This window comes from Otolemur garnettii, unplaced genomic scaffold, assembly GCF_000181295.1.
Source record: "Otolemur garnettii isolate 467f Iridium unplaced genomic scaffold, OtoGar3 scaffold00206, whole genome shotgun sequence".
NCBI lineage: Eukaryota > Metazoa > Chordata > Mammalia > Primates > Galagidae > Otolemur > Otolemur garnettii.
In genome coordinates, this window is record NW_003852601.1 from 2,378,516 (window position 1) to 2,398,770 (window position 20,255).

At 40.5% G+C, this 20,255-nt stretch overlaps 1 protein-coding gene across 1 annotated transcript in view; it reads left to right on the plus strand.

Moving 5' to 3' along the window:
• The first annotated feature begins 3,492 nt into the window (after window positions 1-3,492).
• Window positions 3,493-20,255, plus strand: part of VSIG4 (V-set and immunoglobulin domain containing 4) — a 64,413-nt gene continuing 47,650 nt past the window's right edge. The window contains 4 exon segments of the mRNA XM_012812405.1: window positions 3,493-3,742; window positions 6,192-6,562; window positions 7,257-7,528; window positions 9,853-9,860. Of these exon segments, the coding sequence (XP_012667859.1) occupies window positions 3,493-3,742; window positions 6,192-6,562; window positions 7,257-7,528; window positions 9,853-9,860 (901 nt within the window).

Genomic DNA, 20,255 nt, shown 5'->3' on the forward strand with positions numbered 1-20,255 from the left:
AGATCCTGGGATAAAACCCACTTGGTTGTGGTGTATAATTTGTTTGATGTGTTGCTGGATTCTGTTGGTTAGTATGCTGTTGAATATTTTCGCATCAATACTCATTAGTGATATTGTTCTATAATTTTCTTTTCTTGTTGGGTCTTTTCCGGTTTGAGAATCAAGGTGATGTTAGCTTAATAGAATGTGTGGGGTAGTATTCCGTCTTTTTCTATATTTTGGAAAAGGTTGAGTAATATAGGTACTAGTTCCTCTTTAAAGGTTTGGTAAAATTCTGACGTGATGCCATCTGGTACCAGGATTTTCTTTTTAGGGAGATTTTGTATAGTTGATGCTATTTCAGAACTTGATATAAGCCTGTTGAACATTTTCACTTACTTCTGGCTAAGTCTTGGGATGTGGCGTGTTCCCAAGTATTGGTTGATTTCCTTCAGATTGTCATATTTCTGGGAATAAAGTTTCTTGTAGTATTCATTAAGGATTTTTTGAATTTCTAAAGGGTCTGTTGTTATTTCATCTTTATCGTTTCTGATTGATGAGATTAGAGATTTTACTCTCTTTTTCTTGGTTAGGTTGGCCAAAGGTTTCTCTATTTTATTGACCTTTTCAAAGAATGAACTTTTTGATTTGTTGTTCTCTTCTATCATCCTTTTATTTTCAATTTCATTTATTTCTGCTCTCATTTTGGTTATTTCTTTTCTTCTGAGGGATTTGGGATTGGAATGTTCTTCTTTTTCCAGTTGCTTGAGATGTCCCATTAAGTTGTTAACTTCCTCTCTTTCTGTTCTCTTGAGGAAGGCTTGCAATGCTATAAATTTCCCTCTTAGGACTGTATTTGCAGTATCCCAGAGGTTCTGATAACTTTTGTCTTCATTATTGTTTTGTTCTAAAAATTTGATAATTTCCTTCTTGATCTCGCCTCTGACCCATCTATCATTCAGCATAAGGTTATTTAGCGTCCATGTTTTTGTACAAGACTGCAAATTCCTGTTGTTAATGAATTCAACTTTTTTTTTTTTTGAGACTGGGCCTCAAGCTATTTCCCTGGGTAGAGTGCTGTGGCATCACAGCTCACAGCAACCTCCAAATCATGGGCTTAAGCGAGTCTCCTGCTTCCGCCTCCCAAGTAACTGGGACTACAGGCGCCTGTCACAACACCTGGCTATTTTTTGTCACAGCTGTCATTGTTGTTTTCGCTGGTCCAGGCTGGATTTGAACCTGCCACCTTAGATGTATGTGCTGGTGCCTTGGCCAACTGAGCCACAGGCACCGAGCCTGAATTCAACTTTTATTACATGATGGTCCAAGAAGATGCATGGAATAATTTCTATTCTTTTAAATTTACTGAGGTTAGTCTTATGACCTAAGATGTGATCGATTTTGGAATATGTTCCATGAACTGATGAGAAAATTGTGTATTCAGTTTTGTTAGGGTGAAAAGTTCTGTAGATGTCAGTTAAGTCGAAAAGTTGAATAGTTAAATTTAAATCTAAAATTTCTTTGCTAAGCTACTTATTGGAGGATCTATCCAACACTGCCAAAGGAGTGTTAAAATCTTCAACTATGATGGAGCTGGGGAGATCAAGTTGCTCATGCCTGTTAGAGTATCTCTTATAAATTGAGGTGCATTCTGGTTGGGTGCATAGATATTGATAATTGAGATCTCGTCATATTGAGTATTACCCTTAACAAATATAAAGTGGCCATCCTTGTCTTTGCTTACTTTTGTTGGTTCAAACCCTATTGTATCTGCAAATAAAATTGCAATACCTGCTATTTTCTGCTTTCCATTTGTCTGGTATATAGATGACCATCCCTTCACCCTGAGTCTATATTTGTCTTTTAAAGTAAGATGTGATTCTTGAATACACAGATGTCCGGTCTGAGTTTCTTTAGCCAGTCTGTGGCTGTTTAGAGGACAATTTAAGTCATTCACATTGATTGAAATTATTGATAAGCCTGGTGAAATTTTGGGCATCAAGTTGCTTGAAAGTCCAGTAGATATTTTTAATCCTTTCACCCTTCTGGAGGCTGGAATTTGATCAAAAGTTTCTGAGTTAGTTTACTTTTGTGGTGGAGGATTGCACTGACCATTATGGAGGATAGGTTTGAGAATTTCCTGGAGAGCTAGTTTAGTTATGGCAAATTCCTTCAACATGTGAATGTCATTAAAGTATTTAATTTCTCCATCATAGATGAAACTCAGTTTAGCTGGATACAGGATCCCGGGTTGAATGTTATTTTGTCTTAGGAGAATAAAAGTTGATGACCATCCTCTTCTATCCTGAAAGGTTTCAGCTGAGAGATCTGCAGTCATCCTAATACTCTTCCCCTTGTATGTTATGGTTTTCTTACATCTGACTGCTTTCAGAAGTTTCTCTTTCATCTTAACTTTAGTGAAGTTAATTATGATGTGCCTGGGGGATGTCTTGTTCAGGCTGAGTCCCACTGGGGTTCTGAAACTATCTGCTATCTGAATTTCAGAATCTCTTGGCATGTCTGGAAAGTTATCTTTCATAATTTCATGAAGAAGAGCATCAGTGTTTTGTTAAGCAACATCATCGCCTTCAGGGATTCCTATAAAGAGAACATTAGTTTTCTTCAAATGTCCAAGAGCTCTCTGAGAGAAAGATCTTTTTTTGCTCTCCATTTCTTTTGATCTTTGTGCTCCTTGGCTTGTTCAAAAGCTTTGTCTACAAAGTCAGAGATCCTTTCTTCTGCCTGTTCCACTCTTTTACAGAGGGATTTCACTGTATCTTTCAGATCCTTGAAGGCTGCAACCTCTTGTCTTGGTATTTCAAATTTTTTGATCATTTTATATTTGAAATCATTAAATTCTTAAGACATCTTTTGAATAATTTCTTGAGATATCTTTTGAATAATTTCTTGTAATTCTAATTCCCTCCTTTCTTCCATTCTGTTAATCTTATTTGCAATCCAAATTCTGAACTCGATTTCTGACATCTCAGTCATCTGTTTATGGATAGGGTATTCAATTGCATCTGCCCCATCTTTCCTTGGGGGAGTTTATCTGCTCTGGTTATTCAAGTTGCCAGAGTTTTTCTGCTGATTCCGCCCCATTCTGAGTTTACCCTGTCTGGAGACCTTATCAGAACCGTTCAGTCAGTGGCTTCTTCTGGTTGCCCAGAGAGATGGGGCATGTCTGTCATCTCTCTGTTCTCGGGCGCTGGGACGACCAGGGCACAGCAGAATGGCAGCAGCTGCGCAAGTGCATGCATAACCAGATCAGGCCTCATTTGGCCTGCTGGGATGCTCAAGGTGCAGGAGACCAGCAGCAGCTGGATCAGTCCTAGTTTGGCTCCACTGGGGTGATGGGGGTGTCAGGGGAACTGCAGTGGTCATGCAGGGCACTTCCACTGCTGGATCCGTCCTAGTTCAGCCCCACTGCAGTTACCATGGGGCAGATGAATGACAGTGGCTGCACAGAGGACAAGTGCAGCTGAATCAGTCCTACTTCAGCCCACTGGAGCAATGGGGGGAAGCATAGAAGGGGAATGCCAGCGGCTGGATGAATCCTCCTTTCGCCTGCTGAAGCAGCCAGGGTGGCAGGAGAATGGCAGCAGCCAGATCAGTCCTCGTTTGGCCCCACCAGGACCACCAGGGAGCAGGGAAATGGCAGCAGCTAGATCAGTCCTAGTTCAGCCCCACCAGGGCTACTGGGGGCAAGGGGAATGGCAGCGGCCAGATCAGTCCTTGATCAGCCCCACTGGGGCAACCAGAGGTTAGGGGAATAGCATCGGGGACAGTCCTACTTCTACCCCGCTGGGCAACCAGGGAACAGGGAAACTGCTGCAGCTAAATCAGTCCTAGTTCAGCCTGGTGATAATTGATAAGCCTGGTGAAATTTTGGGCAACCAGGGGGCTAGGGAACAGCAGCGGTGGTGCAGGGCATGTGCATGACCCGATCACTCCTAGTTCGCCCTGCTGGGGCAACCATGGGGCAGGGGAACAGCAGCAGCTGGATCAGTCCTTGTTCACCCCCGCCAGGGCAACCACGAGGGCAGGGGAATGGAGAGCGAAGGACTCCAGCCACCCGCTGGAAACACATGGCTCTAGCAAACAGTTCTGGGCCCACCCGGAGTGGGAGCCTGAAGCTGGGATCCCCTCTGCTGCCCATGGGGTGCTTGACTCTAGCAAGCAGTTCTGGGCCCACCCAGAGTTAGGGACTCCTCCACTGCTGCCCGCAGGGCACATATTGCTCTAGCAAGTAGTTTTGTGCCTTCCCGGAGCTGGGGGCTCCTCTGCAGCCACCCACCACTCATGGAAAGTGTGCGGCTCTATCAAGCAGTTCTGGGGCCCATTTTGTACCTGTATTTGTGTTCTTAAATGCTCTTGCTTGCATTTACAGCTTGCTGGGCCTGACCAGAATGGGGGACTCCTCCGCCAACCCCTGTGAGGCATGTGTGGCTCTAGCAAGAAGTTTTGGGCCTGCCCAGAATTCAGGACTGCTTCGCAGCTGTTTGCGGGACACACACAGCTCCAGCAAGCAGATCTGGGCTTGCCCAGAGCGGGGGACACCTTTGCCACTGCCTGCAGAGCTGCATGGCTCGAGCAAGGAGTTCTGGGCCCACCTGCAGTGGGGGACTCCTCCACCGGCCCCTGTGGGGCGCATGGGGCTCTAGAAAGCAGTTCTGGGCCGCCCAGAGTGGGGGACTTCTCTGCCAGCCGCTGCGGGGCACCTGTGGCTCTAGCAAGGAGTTCTGGGCCCACCCAGAGTAGAGGACTCCTGTGCCACTGCCCGTGGGACACGTGTGGCTCTAGCAAGCAGTTCTGGGCCTGCCCCTAGTTGGGGACTCTTCTGCCACTTCCCCAAGGGATGTACGTGGCTCTAGCAAGTCGTTCTGAGCCTGCCTGGAGTGGAGGACTCCTGCACTACCCTCACTGGGTGTGTGTGGCTCTAGCAAGCAATTATGGGCCTTCCAGGAGCAGTGGGCTCCTCCGATGCCATCTGCAGTGTGCGCGGCTCTAGGAGTGGAGGACTTCGCTGCCGCCACTAGTGGTGGATTTTGTACCTTTTGATTGTATTTTTGGGGTTACAGCTCACCTCAGAAAAGTTGTTCTGTGTTCTTCAATCTTCTCTCTTGGCTCAGCTCCAAACCATCAGCTTACTTGCCAGACTTCTGTCCTTTATGTCTCCTTCTGGATGGGAACCTCTGCGGGAAGCTGGCTGCAGTCTGCTGTCTTGGCTCCACCCCCCACTCTAATTCAGCAATGACTATTTCAATCTCCCCACCTTTTACCCCCTGAGTTTTCCTCCCCAAAAAGCTAAGGAGCAATTTCCCTTTGTTTCTACCCTCATCTCCAATACAGTCAGCTCCAGGATTATGCTAAGGACGCTTTCCTGTTCAGATGAAACACAGACAAAATATTCTACCCCTCAGGATGAGTATCTTTGTGGGGAACTGTGATAAACCAAAAAGGAAATAAAAGAAGAAGAAATTTTAAAAAAGGTCAGGTTTACAAAGCAAAAGTTTCAAGCTTCACAATGAATGCTGATTTTGTTAAACAGTAGTGCACTCCCAGGGCTGTTACACCAGTTTCCACTCTCAGAATTTTCTTTTCTTTCCACCTTCAACTGTCTCTTCCGGAGAATAGCTTGGAGTTATGACTCCAATCACTGAGATCTTCTAGGGGGAGAAATGGGGGATAAGAGGGTAAAGGGCCCTTTCTTGCTGAATCCCAAAGCCCTCACATTTCTCAAAGTGAATATTTATACAAAACAAAGTAGTCCAGTCCCAACTGCTTAGTAGCTTTGGTTCCAAAACTCTTTTGGAAAATACTGAAAGAACTTTTTTTTTAGGGACTTAAAGAATGTTAGCATGGGCAAAATCCCTAGGTTATTCAATCCAAATTCTCTGAATTGCAGAAGAATAAAATGGGTTCTCCGTAATTGGAGGTAACTTACCCAGGATCACTTAAAAGCAAAGTGAAAGTGAAAAGACTTAATACCCACAAGAGCTGGACAATGTTAAAGGCTTTCCTTCTGAGGACTGGTTGTGATTGATGGGAAGGCTGGAAGAAAGCAAAAGGGCATAGAGAACATTGATGTATAATAGAAGGGAAGGTGAGGGATGTCTCTCAGACACTTTCTGGGGGCTAGCACTGTGACCCTAGTTCCCAGGTGAATATGGCATTTATGCTTATTTCTTTCCTCTGTTCCCCTTACTCAGGCAACCCAATCCTGGAAGCAGAAGAGAGTGCAAAAGGGCCCTGGAAAGGAGATGTGTATATTCCTTGCACCTATGGTTCCTTGCAAGGCTACACCCAAGTCTTGGTGAAGTGGCTCATACAACATGGCTCAGACCCAGTCACTATCTTTCTATGTAACTCTTCTGGAGACCATATTCAGCAGGCAAAGCACCAGGGCTGCCTGTGTGTAAGCCATGAGGTTCCAAGAGATGTGTCTCTCCAACTGAGTACCCTGGAGATGGATGACTTGAATCATTACACGTGTCAAGTTACCTGGCATGCTCCTGATGTCAATCAAGTGGTGAAAGATAATATTATTGAGCTCTGCGTCCAGAAACATGAGTCACTGAGGGTAGGAAAGCATTGATAGGCAAAGATCCAGCAGATGACTATAATTTTAGAAAACATTGAGAAACCTAGAGACCTTTGTATATGTATACTTAAGCTATCCTCAGTCATTTGTGATAATCAAAGGAAGGGGACAGGCAGAGGATCTTTAGGGTTATCACTCCCATGGAAGAATTTAAGAAGTATTGGGAAAGGTCCCCAGCTTTCAAATATCTATCCCTTCAGATGTCCCAGGAATTTTATCATCCATAGCCTGGTTGCCCTCCTTGGCATCTGGGACTTAAAATTCATAAAATAAAGTATACCTGGTCATTGTATCAGGCAGTAAATAGGTGCTGAGAAAGAATTTATGGGGGAAAGGAGGCAGAAGTTAGCCAAGATATGCTTTACTGGTTTAAAAATTTACTGCAGATAATCCAAAAGTCTACTAAAAACAAATTAAAAAATTTTTTAAGCTTGTTGATTTTTAACTCTGGAGAATTCAAAACCTCAGGTCATGCAAAAAAAAAGTAGCTAATACTCCAAAGGAAACTATGTATTTGCATTGACTTTTTCTCTTCTTCCTTTCCAAGTCAGGATACTCTTTAGCTTTGATTGTAGATGTATGCATGTCCTTATGTCCAGGAGAACTGATTCAGTCTTAGGTCCCCATATCATTATGACTTACCATAGTCTCCTCTCTTGTCTTTCCTTTATAGTTCCTGTATCCAAACCCAGTGACAAATGGCAGTGGTTATGGCTTCATGGTGCCCCAGGAAATGAGGATTAGCCTTCAATGCCAGGCTCGGGGTTCTCCCCCCATAAGTTATGTTTGGTACAAAGAACAGACTAATAACCAGAAATCTACCAAAGTAGTAACCTTAAGTATCTCACTCTTCAAGCCTGCTGTGGTATCCAACTTGGTCTCCTATTTCTGTACTGCCAAGGGCTGGGTTGGTTCTGAGAAGCACAGTGATACTGTGAAGTTTGTGTCAAAGGTAGGCAGCCCTTTCTCCTGGTAAATATCTAACAGACCATATTGAACCAAAGATACCTCAAAATAGGTGGGTGGAGGGAGGGTGATTGGTGGTCTCATGCCTATGGCTCATCCTATAAGGGTACATGTGAATCTCTCTAAATGTAGAATATAAATGTCTTAACACAATAACTAAGAGGAAGACATGAAGCCTATGTTAACCAGTTGAATGAAAGTATTTCAAATTGTATACAGAAACAGTACACTGTACCCCATGATAGCATTAATGTACACTGCTATGATTTAAAAAAATATATATTCTCTTATGCCAGAGAAGGGTTGTAGGAAGAAGGTCTCAGGTAGGCAATGGTTGTACAATCACAATGAAAAAAAAAATGGGGACTGGAAATAACAGGGCTAGGGATTGAGTGTCTTCTTGTAGGTTAAGCAAGTGAAAACAGTAAAGAGAAAAGTGACATTTACTAAATACCTTGTATTTGTCAGATACAAAGTAGAATACCTGGCACACATTTTTCTTGTTGAATCCCTACAATTGCTAGCATTACTCTTATCTTAAAGAAGATGAAACTCAGATTTAGAAAGGTGAATTTACTTGCCCATGCAAGGGCTCACAGCAAGGAAGTACAAATACAGAATTTCATTCAGATTTTATCTTCTTTCTACTAAACTGAATGTTTCCCATACTTGAATTTATATCAGATCCTTGGCACCCTTTGGAAGCTATTATTTTTTAATTTTTTTCTGCATTTTGTTTGTTTTAGCTATTGTTTTTGCCTATTTGGTCACATTTGGTTTGAATTGTGAAATAAATCCTACATCTCTACAGATTTTCTTTTAATTCCCCTCCACACACACTTCATTCTAAATCCATGTTCCTGTTCTTGTTGAGGTCTTCATGAAGATGGGCTTTGGTTAATCAAGGTGTGATTATTTCTTACAGTATTGTCCTGGGAGCACTACAAACTATTCACATAAAAACAGCACTCTGGGGTTTAAATGAAGAGTAAAATAGTGATAGATCCAGATGAGTCTTCTTATCTTTCAAGAGAGTTCCTTGGAAACGAAGATAATTGGCCCAATAAGGCTGCTGTTGCAAAACATGTTGGAAACTAAATGTTTTTAGGGAAATACTCAGAGAACCACCTGAAACTACTGTCCTCTGAGGCAGAGGGGAGTGAGGAAACTGGGTATCATAATTTGGGTTAGGAAGCTGACTGATGTTGGCTTGAGACTCCTGTGTTTACCTGGAGGAATTTGTTTCCCAAAGTGAAGTTGTTAGAAGATGTGTGTACTGTAGATCCTGGTTTGCTAATTTCAGGGGAAAAAAGGCAGTCCACCTTGACAGAGTTACATGAATAGTGCCCCAACTCTCTGAGAGTTGACAGTCTGGTTAAACAGAAAGAATAGGGCATGATCAGAAAGTCCAAAAATGTGTACTTCATAAAAAAAAATCAAAAATTCTTGCCTCCCCATAAGTTATTTTCCAGGCCATCTGGGCAAGAACTTGCTCACAGCCAAATAGCCTGTCCATTCCTTGTCACAATCAATGCTTATCACAATGCTGTTAGGCAGTGCTCAACATTAACCTCTATTTACAGATAAGGAAACTGAAACTCAGAGAATTTTCAGCCTTCTACTTTTCCCTGTTCTCTGAGCTACGCTACTGGTTTTTATTTTGTTGTTGTTGTTTTTCTTTGAGATAGAGTCTCACTTTATCACCCTCAGTAGAGTGCTGTGGTGTCACAGCTCACAGCAACCTCCAACTCTCCGCTTAGGTGATTCTCTTGCCTCAGCCTCCCAAGTAGCTGGGACTACAGGCACCAGCCACAAGGCCCAGCTATTGTTTTTGTTGCAGTTTGACCAGGGCCGTGTTTGAACCCACCACCCTCAGTATATAGGGCCCATGCCTACTCACTGAGCCACAGTCACTGCCCTATGCTACTGTTTCTTTCATTCCTTTCCCTGCTTTCCTGCCCACGCTAACCTGGTCCCATGAGCTTAGTCCCTTGTTTTATGTCTGTTCTACAGAGCTTTCAACCTTTTACTCTTACACCTCACTTTCTGTACTCAGTTCTGGAATGGCTCTGTAGCCTATGCTCTTGAACGGCTGAGCTTTGCTGAGAGATAAAACAAAACACAGGTATGCATCAAACCCACTTTAGATTAATGTTATGCAACATTCACTACCTGCCCCATCTTTGCTCTTAGAAAATGAGATCACCTCTTTGTCTGAGAAAATCCAGACCCTCTTCAAAAGTGAATTCTATCAGCTATCCTCTCTCTCTTGATATTTCTTTTCCCGTTTCCTTTTGACTCAGAGTAAGGGGTGTTTGGGGTCTGTCATTGACCTCCAAATCACCAAACCTCAAGACCTCACCATTCACACACATCCTATGAAACAACTCTATAGCAATTAACCATGTTGGTCATTCCTTCCTCCTCAAAATTCTTTCAACCACTACTATTAATGACATGATTTTCTCTTGGTTCTCCTAAGATCTCTAACTGATCCTTCTCAGACCCTTTTGTGCTGTTTCGTCTTTTATTCACCCCTTAATTGTAAATATTCTCAAAGACTTAGTTTATATTACTTTCTTTATATATCTCTATATAATCAGAAGATTTTATTTACTTCTGTGCCTTGAAATATTACCTCTAGACTGATGATTCTAAACCATAATTTTATCTGTAATTTCTCTCAATGGGCAGTGCCTGTGGCTTGGAGGAGTAAGGCGCCGGCCTCATATGCTGGAGATGGTGGGTTCAAACTCAACCCCGGGCCCTCCCCCCAAAAAAATTTCTCTCAAGCGCTAGATCCCAATTTTTAGTTACTTCCTGGACAACCTCATTTTAATTTCACCTTGTTCAAAATTGAACTTACCTTTTACTGCTCAAACCTATTAGGAGAAACAGCAGTATTTTTTTTTTTTTTTTGAGACAGAGCCTCAAGCTGAGCCCCTGGGTAGAGTGCCCTGGCTTCACTGCTCACAGCAACCTCCAACTCCTGGGCTCAAGTGAGTCTCCTGCCTCGGCCTCCCAAGTAGCTGGGATTACAGGCGCCCGCCACAATGCCCAGCTATTTTTTGGTTGCAGCCATCATTGTTGTTTGGCGGGCCGGTCTGGATTCAAACCCGCCACCTTAGGTGCATGTGGCTGGCGCCTTAGCCGCTTGAGCCACAGGAGCCGAGCCAAACAGCAGTATTTTTGACTCTTCCTTCTCCTTTACTACTCACAGTCAGATAATCATCACTTTCACCAAGTGCTATATTCAACTACCGAATGAGATATCTTAGTAAGCTTCTCCCTTCTCTTCCCATACCCTTATAGTCTCATTGTCTTTTTTCTGAACAATTTTAGTACTTTTCTAAATAGTTCCCCCACATCAATATGTCCTTATCAAACCATCAACTTATACAACATTTATTATCTATTTTACATCATTATATTATAAAATCCAAGAGTGCATAATTCTGCTTGTATACTTCATAGTTGTTCTCCAGAATCCAGCATAGTACTTGGTGCATAGGAAACACTAACTGAATAATGTACTATGTATTTTTAAATGAATTCTACTCTCTCATCTTCAAAAATTCCACCACACTGTTGTCAGAATTATTTTCCTACAACTTAGACTGAGTGATATTTACTTTTTTTGTATAAAAGATTCTGCTACTCTCCATAATTCCTTCTACCCAAAGAACAAAGTCTAAAATCTTTTAGTCTGTCCCTCGGCTGCTATCTAGCCTTTATCTTCCAATATTAAATCCACAGCTAAACCATAGTGTGTTATTCCCTCTGCTTACAGTGTTCTTCCACTATCTCAGCCTAAATAAATTCCAGTGATCTTTCACTGACATCTTCTTGTATTGAGATATACTTTGGATACTAAAAAATTTAATATTTTAAAGTATGTAATTCATATTATTTTGCAACCCTCACCATGATCTAACTCTAGAACATTCTAATCACCTAAAAGGAAACCCCATACCCATAAAATGGATACTTCCATTCTCCCATTTCTTAACCATTAGGAAACATTAATCTGGTTTCTGTCTCTAAACATTTGTCTATATTGGACATTTTATATAAGCTAAATCATACAATATGTGACATTTTATGCCTGTTTTCTGTCACTCAACATTTTCAAAATTCATTCATTCATGTATGCTATAGCATATGTTAAAGCTTTATTATTTTTTTGCTAAATAATATTCCATTGCATGGATATATCATGTTATTTACCCATTCTTCTGTCCAGATGGGAATTTGAGTTGTATCACTATGAATAATGCTTCCATGATCAATCATGTAAAAGTTTCTGTGTGGATATATGTTTTCGGTTCCCTTAGGGAATATGACTTAAGAGTAGAATGGCTAAGTCATATAGTATCTCTAGTTTTAACTTTTTTTTTTTGAGACAGAGCTAGAGTGCCATAGTGTCAGCCTAGCTCACAGCAACCTCAGACTCCTGGGTTCAAGTGATCCTCCTGCCTCAGCCTCGTGAGTAGCTGGGACTACAGATGCCCATCATGATGCCTGGTTAAATCTATGTTTAACTTTTCAGCAAGTGCCAAACTTTTCCTAAAGTGGTTATACAATTCTACCTTCCTACCAGAAATATCTAAGGATTGCAATTTCTGTACAGCCTTACCCACACTTGATATTATCTGTTTTATTTTTTTTATTATAGATATTCTAGTGGATATGAAAAGGAATTTCACTGTGGTTGTGATTTGCATGACTCTCGTGATCAATAATGTTAATCATGTGCTTATCAGCTATTTGTATGCCTTCTTTATAGATTAAATATTTAAATCATTTTAAAATTAGGTTCATTGCTTTTTTTGTTGTTGAGTTATAAGCATTTTTATATATTTGGAATACTAGATTCTTATCATATATGTTATTTGCAAAGATTTTCTTTCATTCTATATGTTGATTGTCCTTTGAAGTGCAGAAGTTTTTTAATTTGATGAAGTCCAACTTATTTAGTTTTTTTGTTTTGAGACTTGTATTTTTAGTGTAATGTTTAAGAATCTATTGTCAAGTATAAGTCTATGAACAGTTATCCAATAGTTATCCTTGTTTTCTTTTAAGGGTTTTGTAGTTTTAGCCCTTATGCTTATGCCTGATCTACTTTGAGTTAATTCTGGTATATGGTATAAAGTAGGAGCTCAATTTCATTCCTTTCCATGTGCCTATCTATTCCTGTAACATTAGTTGAAGACACTATGTTTTCCCATTTAATGGTCTTGGCAACCTTAGTAAAAATCAATGACAAATGACATGTAGGTTTATGTCCAGACTCTCAATTTTTTTCTAAATATTATATTATGACATTTTTGATGCTAGTGAAATGAAATTTTTTCTGAATAGCATTTTTTTTTCCTTTGAGACACAGCCCCAAGCTGTCACCCTGGGTAGAGCACTGTGGCATCATAGCTCACAGCAACCTCCAACTCCTGGGCTCAAGCGATTCTCCTACCTCTACCTCCCAAGTAGTTGGGACTACAGGGGCCCGCCACAACAGCTGGATATTTTTTGGTTGCAGCAGTCATTGTTTGGTGGGCCCAGGCTGGATTCAAACCCACCAGCTCAGGTGTATGTGGCTGGTGCCTGGGCTACTTGACCACAGGTGCCAAGCCTGAATATCATTTTGGGATTATTCATTGCTAATGTATAAAAATACAACTGATTTTTTTATACTGATCTTGTTTCTTGTAACCTTGTTGACTTCATTTATTGGCTCTAGTCAAAGTTATGTGGATTTTAAAGGATTTTCTATATATGATCATGTCAAAAGAAATAGATACAGTTTTATTTCTTCCTTTCCAGTCTGGATAAATTTTATTTCTATTTCTTAAATAATTTATCTGGCTAATACCTCCTGTACAATGATGAAAGAACATGTCAACAGTGAAAAACCTTGTCCACTTGCTGATCTTACACACACACAAAATTAAGTCTTTCATTATTAATTTTGATGTTAACTGTGGGGATTTTGGTAGAAGCCCCTTATCAATTTGAGAAACTTCTTTCTATTCCTAGTTCGCTTAATGTTTGTATTATGTAAGTGTATTAGACTGTATCAAATGATTTTCTCTTTGTCTATTAAAAAGATTGTGTGGTTCTTCCTCCTTTATTCTATTAATGGAGTATATCAAATAGACTAATTTTTATGTGTTTCCCAACCTTACAATTATGAGATAAATCTCATTTGGTTGTGGTGTATAATCCTTTCAATATACTTCTGGATTTGTTATGCCACTATTTAAAAAAAAAATTGTTGCATGGATATTCATAAGTCATGTTGTTTTTGAGGGTTTTATTTTTCTTTTGATGTCTTTGTCTGCTTTTATATCAGAGTAATAATGGTCTCACGTACTCAGTTAGGAAGTATTACTTCATCAATTTTTTATAATGATTAGTGAAATTTTAGCATTATTTAAAAAAATATTTTGTAGAATTCACCAGTGAAGCCACCTGTTTTTGAATTTACTTTGACAGTTGTTTGATTATTATTATTATTATTATTATTTGAGACAGAGCTTCAAGCTGTCCCCCTGGGCAGAGTACTGTGGCATCACAGCTCACAGCAACCTCCAACTCCTGGACTCATGCGAGTCTCCTGCTTCCACCTCCCAAGTAGCTGGGACCACAGGCACCTGCCACAATGCCTGGCTATTTTTTTTTTTTTTTTGGTTGCAGCCGTCATTGTTGTTTGGTGGACCCAGGCTGGATTCGAACCTGCTACCTTAGGTGTATGTGGCTGGCACCTTAGCCACTTGAGCCAGAGGCGTGGAGCCAGTTGTTTGATTATTATATAATCTTTACACCTGCTAAAAATTTGTCTATTCAGGTTTTTTATTTCTTCTTCAAAAATTTATTTTTATTATTAATTTCTAATTTAATTTGATTGTGGTTAGAGAACATATTTCATATTATTTTAGTTTTTCAAATTTACTGAGGTATGTTTTATGCTTTAACATATGGTCTATGCTGGATAATGTTCCACATGCATTGAAAATAATGTGTATTCTACTATTTTTTGTGTACAGTGTCTACAATATGTCTGTTAGGTATAATTGGTTAATAGTGTTATTAAAGGCTTTAACTTCCTTGCTAATCTTTTTTTTTAGTTGTTTTATTCATATTTAGAAGTGGGCTATTAAAAATTTAAACTATTATTTTTGAATTGTCTATTTTCCTTCAATTATATCTGGTTTTGCTTCATGGATTTTAAGGATCTGTCGTTAGGAGCATAACTGAAATGTCTTCTTGATGGACTAATACTTGTAATTATAAAATATTCTTCTTTGTCTCTCATGACAAGTTTTGCCTTAAAGTCTATTTTCTTGGATATTACTATAGCCCTTCCTGTTCTATCTTGGTTACTGTTTGCATGGTATATTATAATTTCATCCTTTTACTTTCAAACCATTTGTGCCTTTGAACTCTAAGTGTGCTTAGCATATAGATTTTTAATCCACTTTTCAATTAACTTTAAGAGCTTGATCCATTTACATTTAATGAATTACTGAGAAGATAGCATTTATGTCTGACATAGCCCTTTTTTTCTGTATCTGATGTCTTTCTATTTTCTCTGTTCCTTCAGTAATTGTCTTTGGTGTTAAATAATCTCTAGTATACTATGTAATTCCATTGTTCATTGTTATTTCTTTTACTATTTATTTTGAGGATTTTTTTTCATGATTGCCCTGGAGAATGCCATTGATTCTTTTTTGTAATGTACAAAATGTGAAATTTTATTTTACTGAATAATATTTCATTGACTTTATTTTGTTAAAGTTTACAGACAAAACATTAAATTTTAAGAGGAAATGGTTAAGCAATATCTGCCATTGATTCTTAAATAACAATCTAATTGGGATTTCTAGCAATTTAATTTCAATGGTATACAAAACTTTCTTTGTATGTAAATCTATTCATCCTACTTTAATGTTGTTATTGTAACAAATTATAGATTTATGTGTTTGTAATCTATCAACATGAACTTGAAGTTATTGGTGTATGCAATTTTTTATAAATCATAAAGGAAAGAAAGGAGTGACATACAAAAACACATTCACTCAATGTTTACATTTAAAGTTACCTTTCCCAGTGCTTTTTTATTCATTCATGACAATTTGAGTTACTATCCCCTGTCCTTTTACTTCAGCCTGAAGAATTCCCATTAATATTTCTTCTAGGGAGGCAGAGCAAAGTGGTGGAGGGATTGTATCTCTGGAGCAACTCTCCTCATGGTTTCAGGTGAGAGTGAGGGTGCTGGATCCTTCCCTGTGTAGAGTGTTGGCACGGACAGGCAATGTAGGCTGTGCAGCAAAGAGGCGGATTGCTGGACTGGAATTGTAACCCAAAGCCATGGTATGTGCCAGAAAAAACTCGGCGCCACAGCTGAAGTGGCACTAGCCATGCCTGTGGCCAGTGACCTGAGAAAGCAGCAATCTACCCCTCACCCACAGAGGACTGCTGTTCACAATCAGTGGGGAGTTTGGGTGTTTTGCAGAGAGTGTGGTGAGGCATGGACTCCCACATGGAATTTGGCGACCAGAAATGGGAGCCATTTGGACCCCATTTGGAGAGTCAGGGATCTAGGTGTCCAGATAGAAAAGTGAGAGGAAAGGACCCTGCTTAGGAAACAGACAAACGTTGTAACTTTAGATAAGTCTTTGTGGCACCATGCTGAAGCAGCAAGTGACAATGGTAAACAAACCCTCCCCTATGGAGATGGAAAAGTCTTTTGTGCTCCACACTTAGTCCCCAGACATCGGTGGTGGCCGGCACCTCCCCTACAGAGGCTGAGGGCTTTTTTGTGCTCCTTACAGAGTCTGATGGCATCAGCCATGGCCAGCACTCCCTCACAGAGGCTAACGGCTCTTATGTGCTCTGTGTGGAGTCTGTGGGCTTCCACAGTGGCCAGCCCCTCCCTTTCAGAGGCTAATGGCTCTTTTGTGCTCCACACTGAATCTACAGGCATTAGCTGCAGCTGGCCCCCCCTTGCAGATGCTGAGGGCTCTTTTGTGCCCTGTGCAGAATCTGTGGGCTTTGGCAGTGGCCAGCCCCTCCCTTGCAGAGGTTGAGGGCTCTTTTGTGTTTTGCACTGAGTCCGTGGGCATCAGCCACAGCTGGTACCCCCTTGCGGAGGCTGAGGCCTCTTAGTGCTTCGCCTGGAGGCTGAGGGCCCTTTTGTGCTCTGCACAGAGTCTGCAGGTTTCAGTGGTGGCTGGCCCCTCCCTCTCAGAGGCTGAGGGCTGTTTTCTGCTCTGTGCTGAATCCATGGGCATCAATGGCAACCAGTCCCTTCTCCACAGAAGATTACAATTTCCCACATAGAGGAGATACTAGGAGTTGAGTGGATAATCTGGTGAAGCACAGAATCTTGTGTCAAATTTGGAGGGCAGATGGGGTACTGTCTGGAACAAGACAGCCAAGACTGGGTGGCCAGTCAGGAAGCAGACATTGTGAAACTCCAAAAAGGGCATCTCCATAGCACTGCTTCCTATGGACCAGTTGCTGAGAGTGCATACAGCAGTCTAATAGAGGTTTTTGTTGTTGTTTGTTTGTTTTCTTTCTCTTTTCCTCTTTTATTTTTCTCTTTTTTCTTTTATTATCATTTTATGATTACCATTTTGTTTGTTTGTTTCTTTTTTGTCTGTTTACTTGTTTCTGATTGTCTGTGCATCTGTATACTTGTGTGTTTGGTAATATTTTTGTCTGTTAATTGGTTCATTTGGTGTCAATGTGTTTTGTACTTTGCTAAATTTTTGGGTTGGCTATTTTCCCTAACTCCAACTTTCACATTTAACAAGAATACGGGGGAACAGGGGATGAGGGCAGACTGGAACTAGTTTTCAACAAAAACTCCAGTCTAAGGGGAGAAATAATGGCCAGAAAGAACCCAACGAAGCTGAAGGAGACAAATGAGCTGAGAGAAGAGATAGATAAACGCACATCTTCCCCATGCCCCACACTTCCCCCCCCGGTGGCAGGCAGCTTCCCCACTACTTCTGCCACCCTCACTGGGCACTAGGCGGCCACAGACCTGCTGCCTGCTTGCTTGAGCCACACACTCCCCCTGTGGCAGACAGAATTTCCACTGCTTCCACCAGCCTTTCCAGGCACCAGGTGGTGAGAGACATGCTACTTGCTTGAACCCTGTGCTCCCCCAGTGGCAGGTGGCTTCTCCGCTACACCAGCCATGCTCTCTGGGGATCAGGTGGCCAGATTGCTGCTGCTTGCTTGCTTGAGCCCCATGTTCCCCTGGTGGCAGGCAGATTCCCCACTGCTCCCACCACCCTCGCTGGGCCCAGGCTGCCCAAGAACTGTGACAGGATGGTCAATTGTGAGGAATCCATACTAGAGCAGTGGTACCACAAGGAGAAGAGGAGCAGCCGCAGCAGCGAGAATGATAAGGCTCACACCCCTGAGGCTTTTACGGACAGACACGACCTATCTCTCTGGACATCCAGAGGAAGCCGGCATTTTTCTCCAGTGGTGGCCACTGGAGGAACATTTCTGGAACAGATTCCAAAAGGTATAAATTCAGCATGGGGTGGATTCAGTGAAAAAATGCAGGCAACATAAATAACCAGAGTAGATTAACTACCCCAAAGAAAAATGGGGCAGATGCAATTGAAGACCCTATCCATAAACAGATGGCTAAGATGTCAGAAATTGAGTTCAGAATTTGGATAGCAGATAAGATTAAGAGAATGGAAGAAAGGAGATAATTAGAATTTCAAGAAATTGTTCAAAATATATTTCAAGAAATGATTCAAAAGATGTCTCAAGAATTCAACCATTTCAAAGATAAAATGACCAAAGATTTTGAAACACTGAAGCAAGAGGTTGCAGCTCTCTAAGATCTGAAAAATACGGTAGAATCCCTATGTAACAGAATGGAACAGACAGAATAAAGGATCTCTGACATTGAAGACAAGGCTTTTGAACATGCCCAAGCACTCACAGAGGAAGAGAAATGGAGAACAAAACCAAATCTTTCTCTCAGAGAGCTCTTGGATAATTGGAAGAAAACTAATATTCCCTTTACAGGAATCCCTGAAGGTGACAAAGTTGCTTCACAAAACACAGAGGCTCTTCTTCATGAAATTATGAAAAATAACTTTCCAGAAATGCCAAGAGATTCTGAAATTCAGATAGCAGATAGTTTCCAAACTTCAGCATGACTCAACTTCAACAAGACATCCCCCATACACATCATAATTAACTTCACTAAAGTTAATATGAAAGAGAAAATTCTGAAAGCAGTTAGAGGTAAGAAAACCATAACCTACAAGGGAAAGAGTATTAGAATGACTGCAGATCTCCCTGCTGAAACGTTTCAGGCTAGAAGAAGATGGTCATCAATTTTTAATCTCCTAAAACAAAACAACATTCAACCCCTAATCCCATACCCAGATAAACTGAGTTACATGAATGATGGAGAAATTAAATACTTTAATGACATTCACATGTTGAAGAAATTTGCCATAACTAAACTAGCTCTCCAGGAAATTCTCAAAACTGTCCTCAATAATGAACAGTGCAATCCTCCACCACAAAAGTAAACTCATACAGAAATTTTTGATCTAATTCCAACTTCAACAGTAGCAAAAGGATCAAAAATATCAACTGGATTTTTGAGCAAATTGATACCCTAAATTTTACCAGGCTTATCAACAATTTCAATCAATACGAATAGCTTAAATTGTCCTCTAAACAATCACAGATTGGTGGATTGGATACAGAAACTCAGACTGGACATACGGTGTATTCAAGAATGGCATCTTACCTTAAAAGATAAATGTAGACACGGGGGGAAAGGATGGTCATCTATATTACAGACAAATGGAAAGCACAAAAAAGCAGGTGTTGTTATTTTATTTGCAGATACAATAAGGATCTAAACCAACAAAAGCAAGCAAGGATAAGGATGGCCATTTTATATTTGTAAAGGGTAATACTCAATATGAGGAGATCTCAATTATCGATACCTATACACCCAAACATAATGTACTTCAATTTATAAGAGCTACTCTAAAAGGCATGAACAACTTGATCTTTCATGGCTCCATCAAAGTCAGAGACTTTAACACTCCTGTGGCAGTGTTAAATAGATCCTCCAAGAAGAAGCTTAGCAAAGAAATTTGAGATTTAAATTTAACTATACAACTTTTGGACCTAACAAACATCTATGGAACACTTCATCCTAACAAAACTGAATACACATTTTTTCATCAGTCCATGGAACATACTCCAAAATCGATCACATCTTAGGTCATAAGTCTAATGTCAGTATATTTAAAAGAATAGAAATTATTCCACGCATCTTCTCAGACCATCATGGAATAAAAGTTGAACTCAGTAACAACAGGAATCTCCATTCTCATACAAAAACATGGAATCTAAATAAACTTATGTAGAATTATAGATGGGTCTGAGATGAGATCAGGAAAAAATTACCAAATTATTAGAACAAAATGATAATGAAGAAATGAGTTATCAGAACCTCTGTGATATTGCAAAGGCATTCCTAAGAGGGAAATTTATAGCATTGCAAACCTTCCTCAAGAGAACAGAAAGAGAGTAAGTTAACAACTTAATGGGACATCTCAAGCAACTGGAAAAGGAAAAAAAAAAAAAAAAACAAACATTCCAACACCAAATCCAGCAGAAGGAAAGAAATAACCAAAATTAGAGC